This window comes from Chanos chanos, chromosome 2 (genome assembly GCF_902362185.1).
Source record: "Chanos chanos chromosome 2, fChaCha1.1, whole genome shotgun sequence".
NCBI lineage: Eukaryota > Metazoa > Chordata > Actinopteri > Gonorynchiformes > Chanidae > Chanos > Chanos chanos.
The window spans coordinates 13262272-13281602 of NC_044496.1; the positions used below are offsets into that span (position 1 = coordinate 13262272).

At 39.0% G+C, this 19331-nt stretch overlaps 1 protein-coding gene across 1 annotated transcript; it reads right to left on the minus strand.

Annotated features, from left to right (window-relative positions):
- Positions 1-2514: 2514 nt before the first annotated feature.
- Positions 2515-17106, minus strand: syt9a (synaptotagmin IXa). The gene is made up of 7 exons (XM_030765907.1): positions 16959-17106; positions 11100-11571; positions 9983-10535; positions 4889-5009; positions 4588-4759; positions 4167-4296; positions 2515-2583 (listed from the first exon to the last, which is right to left on the minus strand). Exons 1-7 carry the CDS (start codon positions 17104-17106, stop codon positions 2515-2517), a joined length of 1665 nt encoding a protein of 554 aa, XP_030621767.1.
- Between the last annotated feature and the right edge of the window lie 2225 nt (positions 17107-19331).

Sequence of the window (19331 nt, forward strand, 5' to 3'; positions counted from 1 at the left end):
ATTTTGTGTTTTTATAATATTCATTTTTCAGAGGGTGCTCCATAACAGTTATTAATCCTCAAATAAATATATAATGGTGTGCCTCACGGAATATGAGCTTTTTCATCAGAATTCAAGAGATACTTGACGGGGAATGTATTTCACCTTGCAACTAATCAAACAGGGACATTACACAAACACACTGATGAGTGATGATGCTGCTGTGGATGTTGACCCCCTCTTTTAACATACTATTCAATTCATCCTGGCCTTAACAAGCCTCTGACTAGATTTTAATGAGCCCCTAAACTCCCATTTCACTCCTGTTCGAGGGGTCCCATTTTGCTCTGAAGTGGCGGACAGGCTCCAACGCAGGAGAGACCTGTTCCAGCTGCTAACCGGGTTTTGCTGACCAATGACCAATGGCCCACAACTTGCTAATGGCTTTTGAATAATTCAATTTCTGCTCTGCCAAACACAGACATCAAGACATTTCTGTCAGGACAAGTTGGTGGGAGGTGGACAGCACTTCTCGAGAACGCACTTGTTTTGTTATATTGTTTTGTATTTTATTGCATTACTACAATCTATTTATTCATTCATGCTTTGGTGTTAAGAAGTACCAAAGATCCTAAGGAAATAGATTCTGATTTGCAGGGAGGGGCCTTGATATTGACTGGCTACTACAAATATGCCCAAGGTCACATAGCAGCTTCAGTACAACATAGCAATTTGAAAGGCGTTCAGTTTAATGTAGTTTTTGCACCAATTCTGATAAACTGTGTCACATCACTTTCTTAAAGAACAAAACCTCAAAGACAAGAGATTTAGTGGCTTTGAATGATGCGCATTCAAGGAATTGTGGTGGATGTGAGTGGCACTGAAGTTCAGGGGTTCCTGCTCCTTTAATTTCCTGTGGTTCTAGCCCCCATGATTTCCCAGAGCTCCACTCTGTCAGGGTTCGACATCAATATGAAGTCCAGCTCATTCAAGGAGAATGGCCAGAGACATCAGAGGAAGAGCCGGGTTTAGGAGATAATGTAGAGGAATCTCACAGCCTGCCAAACAAGTGCTTACCTCTGCGTTCTGTGATATTATAAGACATACTCATATATTGTCAAGCATCAGGCATAGTGGTATGCTACTGGACGGTCAAATTTTATGATGTGGGTTCTTGCCTTGATTATTACAAAATGTCATATCTGTACCTGGAGTACTTATTTTGAAGTATAAGTCAGAGGGTTAAAAGTTTTAATCTCTCAAATCTCAAAATGGGGCTCCTTGTCTTTTTACTCTACACTAATGGGTGTCCTGAGCTCTTACATGAGCTTTGCCACATGATCCCACCAAATTATCTTTATTACTTATGAGATAAAATCATATTTTTTTTTTAAAAAAAGATAAAAGCCAAATTTGCAATGTTTAATTTTAATTCTTTTTCTTTTCCCTCCATTATATTCTTACAGATAAGCTGTGATTTTTTTTTTCCTTGATAAGACCATCTGCTATCAAAACATTTTTTTCACTGCTGTTGTTTTCGATTGGTGTAAACAGCACAGCTTGTTTTTGGGATGTTTCAGTCAGTGTCTTGCACTGCACCTAAGTTGCATTCGTTGTAAATTATGCTAGTTTTATCTGGTAAGTCAAGCAGTCAAACTTGAAGAAAAGGTAAAGATAAATGTATAACCCACAACTACCATAATGGATTTAAATTCATATCCATGAGATCAGGTTTCTGCACAGTAAGCGGCAATGCTTTATAATTCTAGGCTCATTTTGTTCATGTAGAAATGACATATACCAAGGGAGTGTATAGTACACATGTTGGAGCTTGATAAACCATGAGAAACCTGTCTTAAAGTGTACCCCAAATTAAAAAAAATGTAAATGTTAGCAGTATTGTATACAGCTATTGGAAGAGATGAAACAAAGACTATTTTGTATGAAATACATGTTTAATAACATTCAAAATAATGTTTTACTTGTAAAGTCTAAAAATCAATGATTACTGAATGCCATGGTTTTTTGTTTTTTTTTTTAATGACAAAACTTCACATTGTATTTCAGAACAATAAAAGAAAATATATCAGACTGCACCAAAAACAGACTCATGCGCTGTGTCCAAAAAAAACTCGATTTGGCCAATCTCAAGAGCAATATGTGCACCATTAACACTCCATTACAATCAGGTACCTAGACTATGTCAAAAATGTTTACTTTGAACTATTCAACTAAAATTTGGGGAAAATCATAAAAGATGCTCCTGATTAGCCTTTTCTTCTTTTCTTTTCATTCTTTTATCGTTACTCATAAAATAACCATACAGTACGTGACCACTCAACATGCAGTGGAAACAGTTAGTGTCCCCATGCAAAACAGGCTTTTCTGAGACAGCCCACACTAATGTGATGATTAACCAGCCTCCTTATCTGAGATAAACTCATCTGGCTTGTCTACTCTGCATCTTAGGTCTCAACAGATCTTCTTATTTACCTCCTCCAGTCAAGTTAGGATTTGATGGTAACAGACGAGGGGCTATGGAGAAGGTGGTACTTTCAGGGAGTTGCAGGATCCTCCCTGACTCCCCCCTCCTGTGGCCTGGTACTGTAAAAAAATGAAATCAGACAAGGGATCAATAGATGACTTCTGAATCTTTCAGACAAGGGATCAATAGATGACTTCTGAATCTTTCAGCCCTGATTCCATTGTATCAATAGATAAATAAATTGTCTTTCTTAGTGCATAGTGGGTTAATTTCACAAAAATAATTTGTTGCTTTTCCATTCCAGCTCAATGTTTTTGGTTTTTTTTTTGTCCACGCTCAACAATAATTGTCCTCACACTGAACCTCTTTATTTGTTTGTTAGATGAAAACATGGTTGAGACTACTTGAAGTGCATTTCTCTGCTTGAAGAATGTGCTAGACCTTTACATATTTTTCTTAGACAAAATATTGTTTAGAACTTAGAGAGGGGCACACACAGAGTGGGGGAGAGAGAGAGAGAGAGAGAGAGAGAGAGAGAGAGAGAGAGAGAGAGAGAGAGAGAGAGAGAGAATAAGTCTGGCCCCTCAAAACTTTATCTCTACTGTATTTTCACTATGAGTTGTGCAGGAGAAATTGGGCCTATGCAGGCAGTATAAGCTTGACTCAAATGGCCTGGGATGCACTGCTAAATAATATATAAGCTTCCTTACAGTTTAAAACTATATTTTCAAAGCACAATGCCAGTGAGCAGCCCCATAGCAAACATTTCTTTCATCTGTACCCTCTCATACTTTTTTTCCCATCGTTTTCTTGTGATCATTCTCTTATGCCCTCCATGTATCAGGCCGCTATTCAAATATTTCTCTTCTTCCCCCTTTAAAACATGCTCCGACTGCTTTGATCTGGTAAGGCAACATTTTCTAAAGAGTGATATTTTTCCAGAAATACAGAAAAATATTTTACTCAGTGCCCAGTGCTCAGGTCAAATACTGTCCTTCAACTCTACATACTCTGGAACACAGATTTCCTGCGCCTCTAGCCAGTCAGTTTCATTCGATTTTTCAAATGCCTAGGGAAAAACGTATCCATCTACATGGCATGATTCATAAAACACCACTTAATGTCTTGATCTCTAGAATCATTGCAGCACCTGAACTGTCAGTTAAGCTCTTTATCATAATTTTGCCTAGTAAGTTATACTGAAAGCCATTTAGTAGGCACTTCAATAATAGTGGTGTTGATATGTCTGCTCTGCTTTGAAACCGGAAGGTTTTATGGTACTGATTTTATACTGAGGGACAGTCTCAGCAAAGACGAGAGATTGAGTTTAAAAACTCATATTTATAGTGTACCAGTGCACTACTGTGAAACAATGAAAGTAATGCAAATACTGCTTCTAAACCTATGTACTAACTTATCCTGAAATGACAAAGCCAACGAATTAAACCCATGTTGTATTCAAGCTGTTCATTCGTACTGCAGTTTGATCATCAGGTAAAGAAAGGACATTATAAGCAAGAAAGTCATTTACATTAGTTTCAATTTGTAGTAAATGTCAGCTCAAGTCCTTGAAAAGCTCATAGGGATGTAATATTCAGTGTAATAAACTTATTTAGCCATTACAAAAGGGTAATTTTTTTAAGAATGAAGTATTTAAAGAAAAAATATTCAAATATGTAAAGAAATTACAGTCATATCTTACCTCAACAAGAGGGTGCCAGTGAGCAATGGGTTTACGGGGGTAGGTCAGCATCTCATTCCAGTGCTCTCTGCCAAGGCCCTCTGAATCATTACCCACCCGACACACGCCAATCACCTCATTATGACCTACACTATGAGAAGTGCAATCGACGTACAAAATTTTAGTACAAAAGTGACACTGAAACACACATCTGACATGAACATCAGAAGGGAAAACTATGTTTCCCTGGTCATATATACTGCTATTTATCAGTTAACTTAATGCTTGATGAAGATTCATAAACAGAAAGTGGATTTGTGTGGATCAAAATCTCAGCTTTCTATGGGTATACACAAATTTATCTGCCCATGAGGATAATACTGACAAATCAATGTACTAATCATGGAGAGCTGGACATCCATTACAAAGGGAGCACTCTCACCGGTCATAATCCATCACAGCTATCAGGAGGCTAATTTGGTCTATGTTCTCTGGAGGAACATCAAACACGATGGCCTCATTGTAGACTGGGTTCAGGGTGTTCCTCTTAGTAGATGTTTTCCTTTTTTTCAATCTACGGCCATCACACATTAATGAAACCTTCACATATGGATCTGAAAAAGGAAAACAAAGCAGAAGATAAAACGGAAAATGTTTTATACAATGCTATCTTCAAAGCTGCTCTTTTGCATGTAACTTGTATGCAATCAGTTCAGTATCTTTCAGTGCAATAGAGTATGTACCTGAGGCTCCAGTGATGTCCATGGCTTTAAGATTGCGTGCCTTTATCATGGTAATAGTCAGTCGTCCAGCCGTGGGTAGGTAACATAGAGAGAACATAAGGTCTCCCAAATCCACATTATCCTGAGAAATAATTAAAAGAAGATGTGCTGACTTCTCTTTCGTTTATTATAAATGCTCATTCTCATTTAGAATTTCAGATGAAATAAAGCTTTAAAGGACCAGGCTTATTCTCTCTCTCTCTCTCTCTCTCTCTCTCTCTCTCTCTCATTCTTTCTTTGCTAAAACACACACACACACACACACACAGAAACATACATGTACTATCAATGGATAATGAGAGAGGATGACATTCTTGACAGGAAGTCTATAAAACAGTCTCTTTCTCGTGGAAAATTCCAACACTTCACACCCCTTGTCAACTCCCTTGTTGAAAGTAACTGCTAAATTAGCACTTGTTCTGAAAATAACATGCCTGCAAATGTGAGAGCCTCGTTTGTGGCACTAATTTATCTGCATTTCCCAATTAAAGCTTTGTAACAAGCCAGCTCATTGCGCCAATGTCAGCTGACAGTTGCTATATTAAACACATACTAAAAAAGGATTACACTATCCTAATTTTTATTTAATAAAAAAACGTTTCTGAGGAAGGTGAGTTCATTTAAATTAGATTAATAGGTAGAAATAATTTCCCTGCTGTGCTCACATTTGGGTGTCTAGTTATCCAGTGGCTCCCAAATAGATTACACAGTATAATCAGATCATCTTTTTGTCTTTTTATTGTCGGGAAGTAGTAAAGTTTCTCTGAGGAGGCATACAGTTAGTGGTTTGAATTTGAATGTGAACTTTATTTATACTAACTCACACATTGCATGCTATCACCAAGTTCCTCTTAGTTTCCTAGACCGTGTCCTTATACCAGGCCTCCTAAGTGCATTCGGGTATGTGTGCAGAGGTGATAGGGTGGATAAATGCAATGAGATGAGTGTCCTGCACCCTTATGTACCCTAGCGGCTCACACCATATGATCTCACACTGTATTATTTTTTCCAACCTGAAGGAGGAAAAGATCAACTTGGTCTGCATCCTAAGTCCACAGAAGAATGTGCCCCATTCGATTTAGCTGCCAAAGGCTCTCTGCTCCCTCTGTGCTACTTCTTTTTTCTCTCCCTTATGATGCCCCCCCCCCCCCCCCCCAACAATGACAGATCATTTCTTTTGTGAAGAAGAAAGATAACTCATATAAAACATTATTACATATTATTATGCAAGTTTGAGCAGGAGAGCTTCCGATTGCAAATCTCTGAACAAAAGCACTCTCTCCCAATCTCAGATTTTTTTTTTCTTTGCCTACAAGGAGTTTTACATTGTTAAAACAATGAAAATCAATGATTTCTGCTTAAGAGAGTTGAGCCTCAGAATATATTTGCCAAGGCTCTGAGGGCTCACCTACAGTGGATAAAAATAGACCTGCCATCTGTCAGCTCTGGACACTTTGCAGACTTCAATCTTTCTGATACATTATGCTCTGATATATTTTAATATGGTCAAAACAGCTATAGAATTTTGAAATACTGAAAGAGATGACTTCAATTTTCTGTCCTACATGAAGGGGAGCTCACAATGCCAACTGAGAACAGAACAAAGTCCAGGTTAGTCTTTAAAAAGAGCTGACATTATTTCACCATTATTTAGCTTCTGCCTCTTTCAGAAAGAGAATAAAGTTCTGAAAGCTTTTTGTATGCCTTCTGAAAGCAAATCACAAATGACAGCTCTTTTGAGATGCTACATACGTCCCGACTCTTTGCTCTTTGGAAGTAGCCAAGTTGCATACAAATAACTATGCTGAGTGTTTGTTCAGTGACATAGCAAACTCTTTAACAGCAACCTGTGGACCCATTCTCCCAAGCATTAAAAAGATTAAAGAGATAACATCAACACAGCATGCAGAAACAAAGCTGTGTTGTGTTTGTGGTGTTAACCTGCTTTACAGATTATATAGTGTGCTTACATTGTTTAAAAAGCCAATACACTTGTGCTGTGATAGAAGAGATAATATAAATTAGGTTTGGTAGGATATACCATGTACATTGTCGATTCTCCCTGCACGTGATATTTCAGTTCAGTGAGCACCTTATTACTTTGTAATACCTCATTATATGGTAAACATTTCAAATTTAAAACCAATGATATATATAATATATATTAGTTTTTATATATATTTGTGTGTGTGTGTGTGTGTGTGTGTGTGTGTGTGTGTGTATGTATGTATGTATACATTTGAATCATGCTGCACACTTGCTACAGTAAAGCATCTATTGATGATAATGATGTAAGTCATCCTCATGTGGCAGACATGGAGGTGGATGAAGGTCTGAGTTCATTAATGATGTGATTTGATGATGTGATGGATGGCACATTTTTTTCTTCAATTAGCTAAAGGTCAGCTCCAAATCATCAACACTAATGAGATATATGATTCTCATACCCGAGAGCATTATTGTGATGAGTCATATTTTTTCTGTTACATACTTTACTAACTAATTTTTGCTTTGAGTAAATACAGCTTAAAAAGGAACGGGGGAAGCAGTAACTCCAATTCATCCTTTAGTTCAGTGAGAAAAAATAACTTTACTGTATCTTAGTTATACATTGCGAAGTGTTGAGCCTGAGGCTGTTTGACAGCAGGAGGTCTTTTGAGAGTCATTTCACAGCTCTGAACCACATGAGTTCTCTGTTTGTAAATTGTTGTGACAGGTCAGCTAAGATGTATCTCATGAGAGTAATGAGCATCGCTGGACTGAGACAATTGGGGATTGAAAGAGAAAGTCATTCAAATGAATGAAATCTATGCCCACTGTCCTCAGAATAACTGAAATAGACCTTACACTCTGGACAGCCAAGACAAATAAATAAAGTAATAAAAATACTACTACTAATAATAATAATCATCAGTTAATAATTAATTCTTCTTCTTCTTCTTCTTCTTCTTCTTCTTCTTCTTCTTCTTCTTGTGTGCCTCCTTCGCCTAGTGCTTGACATTGGTGAGGCCATTTATGGATAAAAGGAGAGTCCAAGTAGTAAGAACATAAATAGTTATGTACTAGAAGACACGCATGTCTCTCTAAGAAAGATTTTGACCTTGATGCTTTACTTCCAATGCATACAACAATGAAAAAGCTACGGTTCATAAACAACTGAAGGAAAATGAGGAGGTCAGAGAAGTGGTTAAAATGATGTAGAGTAGACAGCTTCCAGAGCACTTCTTTCAGAGCATTGCAATCACAGGTCAGATCTGAGCAACGAGCACTGAATTTGTGTGAATTCCACCTCCTAGAACCACTGACTAACTAGCTACTGAAATGGACTGAATCATGCTTATGATAGCTACACTTGCTTGATCCAGCAGTCTAACCGATCACCGTTCAAAGGGAGGGGGAAAAAAAATCACAAAATGTTATCAAAATGTAAAGTAGCTAAAGCTGTATCTAAGGCTGTGTGTATGACACTTTTGTTTTAAAACACGCACTGTGTTTCAGAATAAGAGCGTGTTTCCTGCCACCCTACAATGCTGGAAGGAGCCTGGTCTCAGATTGAGGTTTTGTTGTATACTTCAGTTACATCACCAAGGTTGAGGTGTGGAAATTAGGAATTTCCTCCGTTTAATTAATTGATGCAACATTAAAGCATCTGCCTCTCTAATTCTCTAGAATTAAAGTACCTGTTTGTGATTAGATTCCCTAAAATATAGCTTAAAAAATTAATAAGTAAAAAAGCAACTGTCCATAATTTTTCACTTCATTCAGCTGTATCCTGCTTTCAACGGCACACATTTCTTCTGAAAGAGTGAGAAGATAAAAAAAAAAAAAGAAATTACAGATGTCTCCTGTGGCCTCATGAGCAAAACAGCAAAGAAACGCCATTCAACAAATTAAAGTCCACAAACCACAGTGTGCTCTGCACACACTAATAAACTGTTTCCCAGTTTCTCTTTCACATGGAACTTCCCAGTGGAATTACAGGAGGTGAGTACCTGAAATGCTGAGGAGTGCTTATTATTTCAAATCATTCCTTTTTTTATTCTTTTTCTTTTGAATGGTTCTCCAATTAAACTGGCTCGGCTATTCACCACTAAAAGCTTTAGGGAGAGCAGCCCACTTATTGGTTTTGGTTAATGCACATTTCCTTCTCTTTTAAATCAAGAGATTGAGGACAAGGATCCTCCATTCAAAAATACTAAACCAACAGGGAGGAGGTGTGAGCTGGGAGAAGGAATTATCCACACTCTCCTACCCTAGCTCTCAGTGTGATCTACCTGACAGGATAGTACCTATCAGCAATGACACATCACCCTCATAGCAAGAAGAATAAGGAAAAACAGCTCAGTATACAGAGCAGAGAGAGAGGGTGTGTGTTTGTGATATCTCTCTTTGTGTGTGCACATATGTGCGTGTTTGTGTCGGGGGGGGGGGGGGGGGGGGGGGGGTAATAGTGAGAATAATAGGGAGAGCGAGAAAGCCACAGATATATAGGAGTATAAAAAACAGGAAATGACAGTGAGAAAGAGAGAAGCAATGAGGTACTGTACATAGCTTGGTTTGCAATGGAGGAACACAGAAGGAAGGAAAGAGATCTGAGTTTGTATGAGAAGCCACTGGACTCACCTACTGTAATTGCCATTGTGACATTTATGTTATTAAATAACTGTAGTTCATGCTAAGCCCTATCATAGTTGCACAATTTTTCACATAAGCACGAGACAAAAAACTACGTCATTATGCTCAACACATTACAGAATGTGAGTACCATCTTCAAAATTACAGTTTCTTGACTTGTTCTCTATTAGATATTTCAAGTTCACTTAGCAAAGACTAAAAAAAAAATTAGCACTGAGACATCATCTAGTCCATTAAGGGACCACTGATCAACAATTTGCTTGAAGCAAAAAAATAATCATTAAATCAAAATATATCAATTGATGCTTTGTATTGTATCTTGGTTTAGTGCGTTGATATTTCGATGGCAAATACTAGTCTGGGCATCAATAATGTTTTGGAAGTTGTAGGACATGCAGTGCTACATGAATGTTTACTCACCGAGGATACGTATTGAATGTCTCTGCAGAGTTTGGCCTCCTTGGGAAAATCCACCAAATCCAGAAAATTGTCCACAACTACCTGTCCAATGATGTCATGGCGGGAGAAGCGGTCAAAGTCATAGATGCTGAAGTGAAGTTTCCGTGTGGGCAACTCTGCATATGCCACGGGAAAGAGGAAGACCTCATCAAACACAGGATTCAGAGTCTTTCGATGTACTTTAGTCTGGTGCTTTGTCTTGCGATCAGGGAGAAGGTAAATCTTGACATAAGGGTCAGAGGTGCCTGAGAAGTCTTTGGCAGGCAAGTCTTCGGCACGGTGAATCTTGACGATGAGCTGCTCTAGATCACAATCGTACTTGAGCACGAAGTGGAGTCGGCCACAGTTGCCTCCTCTACCCCCTCGGCTCTCTTCTCCATCCAGAGAGCGCTGCTTGTACAGCTCTGGTTTCAGCCGTCCCAAACTCATGCCAGTCAAAGAATCCTGTCTCTGAAACTGCGCCACGTTGAAGTCAGGGTTAGACAGGTTCATCTGGCGGCGCATGGAGTTTTGTCTATAAATTTAAAATAAAAAAGACATTAACAAAGCGACTCATTATTTGTGAGAAGAAGAGAATGGAGGAATAAATAGATAGAGGAGGCATGGATGGATGGATGGATGGATGGATGAATGGATAGACTAATAGAGGAATCATACTGAATTCTCTAGAGCAGGATTACCCATTTCCCAGAGGCTCCCAGCACCTCACATTTTAGATCTCTTTTTGCCTCTGATTCAACTCATCAAATAATTATCAAGCCCTTGATTAACTGAATCAGATGTATTAGAGCAGGACAAGCTAAAGTAGTGCTGTGGGCCTCAAGGAGGAGGACTGGGAAACACAGTTATAGAAGACTCTTAATGTAACACTACACTGGGTCAGTATGTTGTATCTTTCTTGGAAATGGGATCAGTCCTGTTTCTTTGATTTAGCAGCTAAGTGAGTAGAAAATCTAAATCTACAATTAAAGAAGCAGTGATGGTGCTGTATATGACATAAGCAACTTATATTAAATCACACTCAGTTTATAGAGATAAAGTATAAAGTCAAGTCCAAAAGTATAGTAAAAGTACTCACCCTATTTCTGTATGTGAGGATGCTGACCAGACGGAAGAAGAAGATGGATCAGTGATCTGCCTCTGCATCCGTGCACTGCCATGGACACAGTTTTCCCCGCTTTTTGATTCAGCCTCAAGTGGGATATCAGGCGAGGTGTGACTGATCTTCATGGATGCCTCTGGAATGGCTACAGGGGGTGGAGAAGAAGGCGGTGGTGGCGATGCTGGTGTAGGGGTCACTACTTTTTCCTTCACCACTGATCCACGAATGGTGTTCCGGCGCTCGAGTGTGGCATCCACTTCCGTGTAGATGGGCTGTGGTTGCAGAGGAGGGGGAGCAGGGAGATTGGACTGCCCATCTTTGACACCGGGAGAAAGCCCACGCTCGCGCCATGGTATCCAGCAAAGCTTCCAGGAGACAAAGAGAGAGACACCAAACAGGGCCAGGCCACAGGCAGTGACAACAAGTGACAGCAGGCTCACAGACACACCTTTGGAAAAGGAAGAGAGAGAGAAATAGACATACATATTTGAAAACTCAGAAAAAATATTGTTTTTCAGGTACCTTCAGCCAAAGAGAGCTGACAAATACAGTGTGATGATATGATATTAAGTCAAATCTATCTATCTATCTATCTATCTATCTATCTATCTATCTATCTATCTATCTATCTATCTATCTATTTAGTGATCTATACAGAGCTATGGTGAATATACATACATTTTCTAATTGTAATGTATAACAATTCCCATTGAACAACCAGGACAGCTTGAGTGAAATGATTCTTATTTATATGACTGTGTATTTTTGTTTTTTGTTTGTTTGTTTGTTTGCTTTTTTGTTTTGTTTTGGTTTTTGTTTTTTTGGCTTATTTGTTTGTTTTGTTGTTATTGTTGTTGATGTGTTTTCGTTTGTTTTTTTTTGCTTTTTTTTGAGATTCTTAAAAGCCATTAAACTCCCATGGGATTACGTTATCCCTATTTTCAAAAGTTGGATATGCACTTACTATGAAAGAACACTGAATTAAAAGACGAAAGAGAACTGACATTCCCTTCCATGCTAGCATATGAATTCTCTGGGGTTTTTTGTCCCTTAAGCAACATGCTAAATTTTAAAGCATGCTTATGAATAATCCAGTCTATTTGCACATGCATTTAGTCCCACTGTCACAGGAGCAAGATTTGGGGAGATGCGTGAAGTCACGATGTGCTGTGCGAATCATCATTCCTCTCACCTTATTTTGTGATGGAAATGGTGGCAATTTCTTCTAAGTTCCTTTTTATCATGACATTGTAAGATGGCTAAAGATATAAAACTGAAGAGTGCAGGTTTTCTGTTTCTAGTCCTGAAATTTTCACTTTCAATGCTTGCTTAGGCAAAATATTCTGATTCTGAAGTTTTAATGTACTCTGTCCTATTTATTGGCCCTATGATTGATTGATTGACTGAATATATTGTTTGTTTTTATGTTGAACTTCAAATAAACATATACATCACTGAAATACTCCAGTAGCAACACCTCCATAGAAACTGTGTCAACCAAAAATGATGAATTTACGGCACAGTTCCTGATAGGAATAAAATTGATTGAATTGAACTAGTACAATTTACTTTGCTATAACAGCTCATAAAGAGGGTGAGGTATGTTAACGAAATATGGTTGAAATTGCGTTAATTTCTCTGAAGTCATGCTGTCAATTCACCACCTGTGAATATGTATAGAGTCAGACAGTCAGTAAACACATTGCTCCACTTGATCGGACATAATGTAGAAAGACATACACCAGTCTATATAAGGCCCAACAGAAGTATAGATCTGGAAAAGGGTATAAAAAATTGCCAGTCCATTGAATATTCCCAGGAGCACAGCGGCCTCCATCATTGTCAAATAGAAGACGTTTAGAATCAACAAGACTCTTCCTAGAGATGACCCCCCAGCCAAATTCTTTGGGCAAGAAAGGACTTGGTCAGGGAGGTGACCAGGAACTCAGTGAACACTCCAATAGAATTTCAGATTTCCTGTGTAGAGATGAGAGAACCTGCTGGAAAGAAAACCATCTCTGCAGCACTCAACCAATCAGGTCTCTGTGGTAGAGTGGCTATATGGAAGCCTCTCCTGAGTGAAAAGGAGAAAGCCTGGCTGGAGTTTGCCAAATGGCATTTAAAGGTTCCAAAGAGTCAGAAATCTACAGCTCAGATGACTTGATGATGATGACTGCCTCAGCAAGCAAAAAGTGGCCATTTTCAGAGCAGTTGCCATTATTAGACACCTTCATAATTCAGATTACAATCTTCATCACAGAACAGGGGCTTTATTTACCAGGCCAATATGTGTGTATGTGTGCATGCATGTGTGTGAAGGGCGTGCCTGTGTGTGCGTGTGTGTGTGTGTGTGTGTGTGTGTTTGTGTGTTTGTGCACGCGTGTGCATGTGTGTATGTGTCTGTATGTGTCTGTGCGTGCTTGTGTGTATACATCTGTATGTGTCTGTCGGTCAGTTTGTTGGTCAGTTGGCCTGACTGTTAAAACAAATCCATTCATCGGTCATTCCAGAAACTCCATTCCAAATACATCCTCTGATTATGTACTTACTCATGTATCTTCCCTTTTTTCTACTTTATTTAATAGAAATCCATAAAAATCGAAAATAGAATCCATAAAAACACTCTGATCCCTGCACCGAAGTATGTCCCAAGACTCCTTTCACTCATTTCAGTCAGTTACACTTCAAAGTGAGTGCAGTATGTATATGCATCACAGATGAAAAATGTTATAGCAGGAAGGATTTTATAGGAGAAAGTCTCATTTAAGATTATTTTGTACCATGCTTTTTTCATGAGATTGCATGAGCACAGACAACAAGACAGAATCATACAGAGAGCAAAAGTTATTTTTTTTATTCTCAATAAATATGTTGTTCTGTTGTGTAGTTTAGTGGAAGTAGAAAAAAAAATCACAACCGATGCAAAATAAAGAAGCTGTAGCTATTTCTGGCTTTTTCAAATCTTCTAGATAATCTTTCTTATAAGTGAGGTGCCATTCTCGATACCTAAGAAATGACTTAAATGGTCCAGTCATTCAAAAGAAACGAGCAGGCAGAGCAAAGGGTTTTTCATGGGTTTTCTTGTTGATGATTTAATTGCACTTTCAGGACCTACAGCAGTTGCGCCTGACACTCCCACTGAGCAGGAGACACTCGTGTCAAAAGTCTCATTATGTGACTCCCCTTTACTTATTCAAATACATACTAGTCCAGCTGTGAGAAACAAACAACCATCAGCCATTAACGTTTCATATATCTGGAGCTCGGCTGGAAGGCATGATTCCAGCAATCTTTAGCGTGCAGGGGGTCTCCTACTGATCATAAAAGAAGAACATCAGAAGTTCTGGAAGCATCAGACAAGGCATATCAGCTGCTAAGATAAAAATGGCATTATTCCAATCTCTTCACTGCTTCTCTTCATTTGTGTTTGGTGTTAATGAGAGGATGAGGGATTCGAGAAACTATAGAAGGTTTTTTTGTTTGTTTGTTTGTTTTTTGCTTTGTCCTTTGACCAGGTCAAAAATTCAGTTGGAGAATGTGTATGGCATATAGAACTCTTTTTTGGGAAGTTGTGAGGGTTACATGTGAGTACACCTGAACTGTATCTATTAATAAGTATGACTGTATTTGTGTATTACTACAGCATGGAGACCTTGTTTTATACAATTTTCTCTTTTTCATTCAAATCTCAGACATCAGCTAGGTCATTCAAAACTAGAGGATGTATATGAACAATTATCCCTTTCATTCAGAGGTTTCAGATTTTACAGTGAATGAAGTACAGGCAAGCACACTGTATAACCAGCCAGTGACCTGAATTTAAAGTGAGTGTTTTAATTTTCCCCAAGGTGGTCATTACAGACTGCTCAGCACAACATATGTTGATGTGTGTGTGTGTGTGTGAGGGAGGGAGAGAGAGAGAAACAGAGAGAGAGAGAGACAGAGAGAGAAACCAATATAGGAGTAAGCAATCTAGGAGACAGAATAACCAGCTTAGGAGAAAACCACAACATAGGCACAGTTACAGCAACAATCTGAATATACTGCTCATACCTTCAAAATTTGTACCTTTAACTGCTTGTACCTTCAAAATTTCCACAGGTTCTGTCAGTGTCTGCACATCTCTGAGATTTCAGTACACTCTTCTCTGCTCCACTGAGCCATAGGCATTACTGTGTTGCGAATTAATGATCCTTTTAAACCCAGCTAGATCCTTTTATTCCTCCACCACTCATTTTGACTCAAAAAGAGAGCATTTGCTTCAGCTACACCCTTTTACCAAAGCCATGCTATTGGACTCCAAGTCTTAACAAAAGTCACCATAAGTTAATTCAATTTACTGATGCTACAAAATATTATGGACTGTCAATACAGAGGGCATGGCACTTCAGCTGTTAATGATGTATATACTAACTGAGATGTCACAAAGGTTGGGAGTGAAGTGGACACAGACCACAGTGGGGAATTTCAGAAATTTTAACATCCCTTGACACCTTTATATTTATCTATTAAAATACTTTATGACTGGGCCAATGGATGATTCAAGAAACACTGACCCAGGTTCTCTTTCTCTCAAGACAAGATATATCAGTGATTCACAGTCACCATTCTCTTGCATTCCACATTCCAGAATGATTTAAACGTCCCTGTTGCATACAAATACCCATGTGGGTGCTCAGTTCTCTCAGTTATTCTAACTGCCAAACCTCCCAAACAGAGCGCAAAGCAGTGTCACAGAAGCAACAGCCTCCTGATTAGCTGGGATCGGCTTCTATGTTAAGTGGAGCAATTTTGTCCACATTGCTCTGGTTACAAAGAGCGAAATATATCGGTTAACTTAATTTCTCCACAATCTTCCCCAGCCATGATTTGGGGATTTCACAGTATGTAAGCAGTGTTCCATGTGTCCTGTGTGTGCAGTCATCCATTCCGGAGTCTCTCTTAAGTAAGTTTCAGCTAAAATGAAGCTTTCCGAGGTTTAATGAAGAAGCCCGCAATATAATGATGCAAAACCCGATAGTAAGTGTGTCACACAGTCCTTCGGGAGGTGAGCGAGAGACCCTCTATGCGTGTGTGAGAAGTTGAGGCGCGTGATCAACCTCACAACCACACTATGTAACATATAGCTACTTCGTTACCGTGCCGATCTACTGATAAGTCGGTGAGACCTGCTTCTTTCTTAACGTGCTCTGTTAATGTCCCAGTTGACAAAAATTTGAAATACAGATTCGTCGAGTGTGCGTTAAGCTAGCTGTTGAAATCCTCTGGCTCATCGATACAGGTTCGTCGTGAGGACCATCGCCTTACGTGTTGTGAGCCGTGCCCAATAACACCTCATTATCGTTTCACAATTTTATGGCAACTCACAATTTTTTAGAGCCACAACATGTCTTTGCACTGCGGTAACAAACCGAGTCCAACCCAAGGCACTGAAAATAGCTCTACACAAAGTAGCAAATTTACAGCTTAGTTCGTTAATTGATGTTTGGGGGTGAGGAAAGGTACTGCATACGGTACGTCTGGGTTCAAAATGCCAATAATAAGCCAATAATAATGAGAACTCTGCAGAAAATTACTCATATATTTATGTTTTAAGTATGGGTACCTAGTACAGTGCTCAAATACAGTCGCTTATGTGTAAAAGCAACAAGTCTGTCATCTCCGAGTACAAGGGGGAAATATTTTTAACAATGTTCCGTTTAGGCGTATTGAACTTTGGTCTGGAAATCTTTTTTTTCCAGTCAAATTGTTATGAACATGTAATCTCTAACACACAGGTGGGGTAGATTACACATAATAAAGTAATACGTTTGCGAAGACATAAGCGTTGCTTACCTGAATCCGAATACCTCGGCCTGGCAAGATCTCGAAAATAGTAAATGAAATCCAAGCAATTCTCGTTCTGCACTTCACCTTTAGAGCACAGATCCGATAGGAGTTCTAGTGCCTTTTGACAAATCTCGTCCTCTCTGTCGCCAGGCATTTCCCACCAGCATCCTTCTGAATGGTGGAGCTCCTCGGTAGCACCACACTACTCCCCCTGTCGCAGTAAAAACCCTGCTCGACCGTTCCTCCGAGCGATGCGAGACGCACAGGGCAAGCTTTAGGCAGTGTTGATGATAAAATCAATCAACATTATGAACTGTTATTTCAGTTATGATCAGAACAGCCTTAAGACAAACCTTCTATGTACTTATATTTTTTGATATTGTATTTTATCGTTGTTTAACAAAGAACCTGACATGATGTGCCACCGGTTGAATCCTCAAACACGCACAACTCCGTGTCTGTGCGCTGTCCACATACAGTAGGGTCCCGAAATGAACGTGCTCGTTCTGAGCCCCAGTGGACGGTCGTAGCTTCGCCTACTTATCCCTCATTACAGGAACATAGATGCTTCCTGTATTTCTCGGTCGAAATGCGCTCTTCCCAACCATGCAATTTACGACAACCGCCTTTCTATCTCACTAAATGTAATTAATTCACTTATTTTAATTTGAACAGATGGAGATAATTCCCCATGTAAACATATTAGTAAACAATCTATCTGACAAATATTCCTTTCAGCGACGAGTAAAAGAACAGACGATATAATATGTATGAACACTTCAAATGATGGAGACCAATTCATGTTTGATCGATATTCAATGAGCCACAGTCTCTCATTTACTAGTGTCAGCTGGTGTTTGCTGCTACAGTTGAGAATTACAATAGATTGTATGAGCTGTTGTCTCATGGTTCCCTCTTTTGAGATAGCCTGGGTGATACATTTTTATAAGTGACAAGGTAGCTGACGTGAGGCAGCTGTTGCTGATAATCGAATGAGAATTCTTTCAGTCTTGCTGTAAGATCAGCAAGATGCTATATGCTGTCTGTTATTCACTGGTTTCTGTGTCTCTGAATCTCATGTGAGGAGGAGCATTAGTGCATTGATAAATTTGGGTGAAACAAAGTAACATTTTAAAGAGTATGTGTGAATATATGAGAAGTGGCAGGGCAGGGTTGCATATTTTTTGGTAAAGCAACTGGCTTACACTAGCACCTACTTTTTTATCAGCTGTTGGGCCAAAGCAACACCACACATCTTTAAACTAGTCAGTTTGATATGTCATTAATTACTGCATTTGGAGAGTGAAAGCTCTTTTTCCTCTCCCTCTCCCTCTCCCTCTTTTCCCACTTGTTCTTAGGCTTGGCCCACTGTGACAATGAAAAGGATGGTTGGCGTGAATAGAAGTAGACAGTCCACGGCCATCTACGATAATGAAGATACATGTACCCTTACTACAGTGCTCCACTGAGGTGCACACCTGCTTCTCACAATTGGTGAATTTAAGCTAATCCTGCTGCCAATGTCAGCTTTATGGAGCAAACAATAAGCTAAAGCGAACAAACAAACAAAAACTATATAAAGAACCTGAAATCAGCTGGTCAGGTGGGCATAAATGAGCCACCACTAAAGATTTTTTTTTTTTCTCCGTGTTTAGGTAACGTTCGTAAATGACGGATCGGCTGCATTGGCCTGCCTCAAGCCCTTTGCTCCTCAGAGTGCATTTCATAAATCACTCAATACACTCTGACCTCAGTTAGCATTTCAGAGGTGTGTACAAAACACCTTCCAGCTTAGAAAGCTATTGTATTAACCACTGTGGATCCAGAGACATCTCATACCTCATAGACCTCCATTAAAAAAAGGTTTTGCCTGCAGTCATGTTTGAATAATGTATGAGACAACTTCATCTATGCTAGATGGCCTGACCATATCACCACTGCACAAAATTATTCTTATCACAACTCACCTAAGTGTGCAATTTAAATATTAAGCAACAAATGATTCTATATATTTGATTGACCATGTGTGGCTCTCATTTACATGTCTGAAAAGGGAGTGAGCCATTCCAAACTACGATAGGTTATGAGTACTAGATTCTCTTATCAAATTCTCCAGGGCATGGTGTTAAAAATGTGTAACGTTATGCATTATAAATATGTGCAATTACAGACTAAAACTGTTTTGTTCACTGATGTCCAGATGAAATGTGTAGGCGTGACCATAATGCCATTATTTCAGAATAATGTTGTTGCCATAAAATGAGAAGTACTTTTATCTAAAATTATTTTGTAAAACAATATGATATAAAACAATTCTGTGGAGCATAACTTTATAATTCTGTAACACATATCCAGTGAAAATATCTTCCTTAGCAGTGG

What these genes read in the sequence shown, in the direction of transcription:
- syt9a (XM_030765907.1), bottom strand. Translation starts at nt 17,106, where the DNA reads ATGCCTGGCGACAGAGAGGACGAGATTTGTCAAAAGGCACTAGAACTC. An exon ending in TCCTCACATACAGAAATAGG is followed by an intron (nt 10,536 to 11,099) that starts GTGAGTACTTTT and finishes TTAAATTTATAG; the next exon opens with ACAAAACTCCATGCGCCGCC. An exon ending in GGACATCACTGGAGCCTCAG is followed by an intron (nt 4,760 to 4,888) that starts GTACATACTCTA and finishes TTCCTTTTTCAG; the next exon opens with ATCCATATGTGAAGGTTTCA.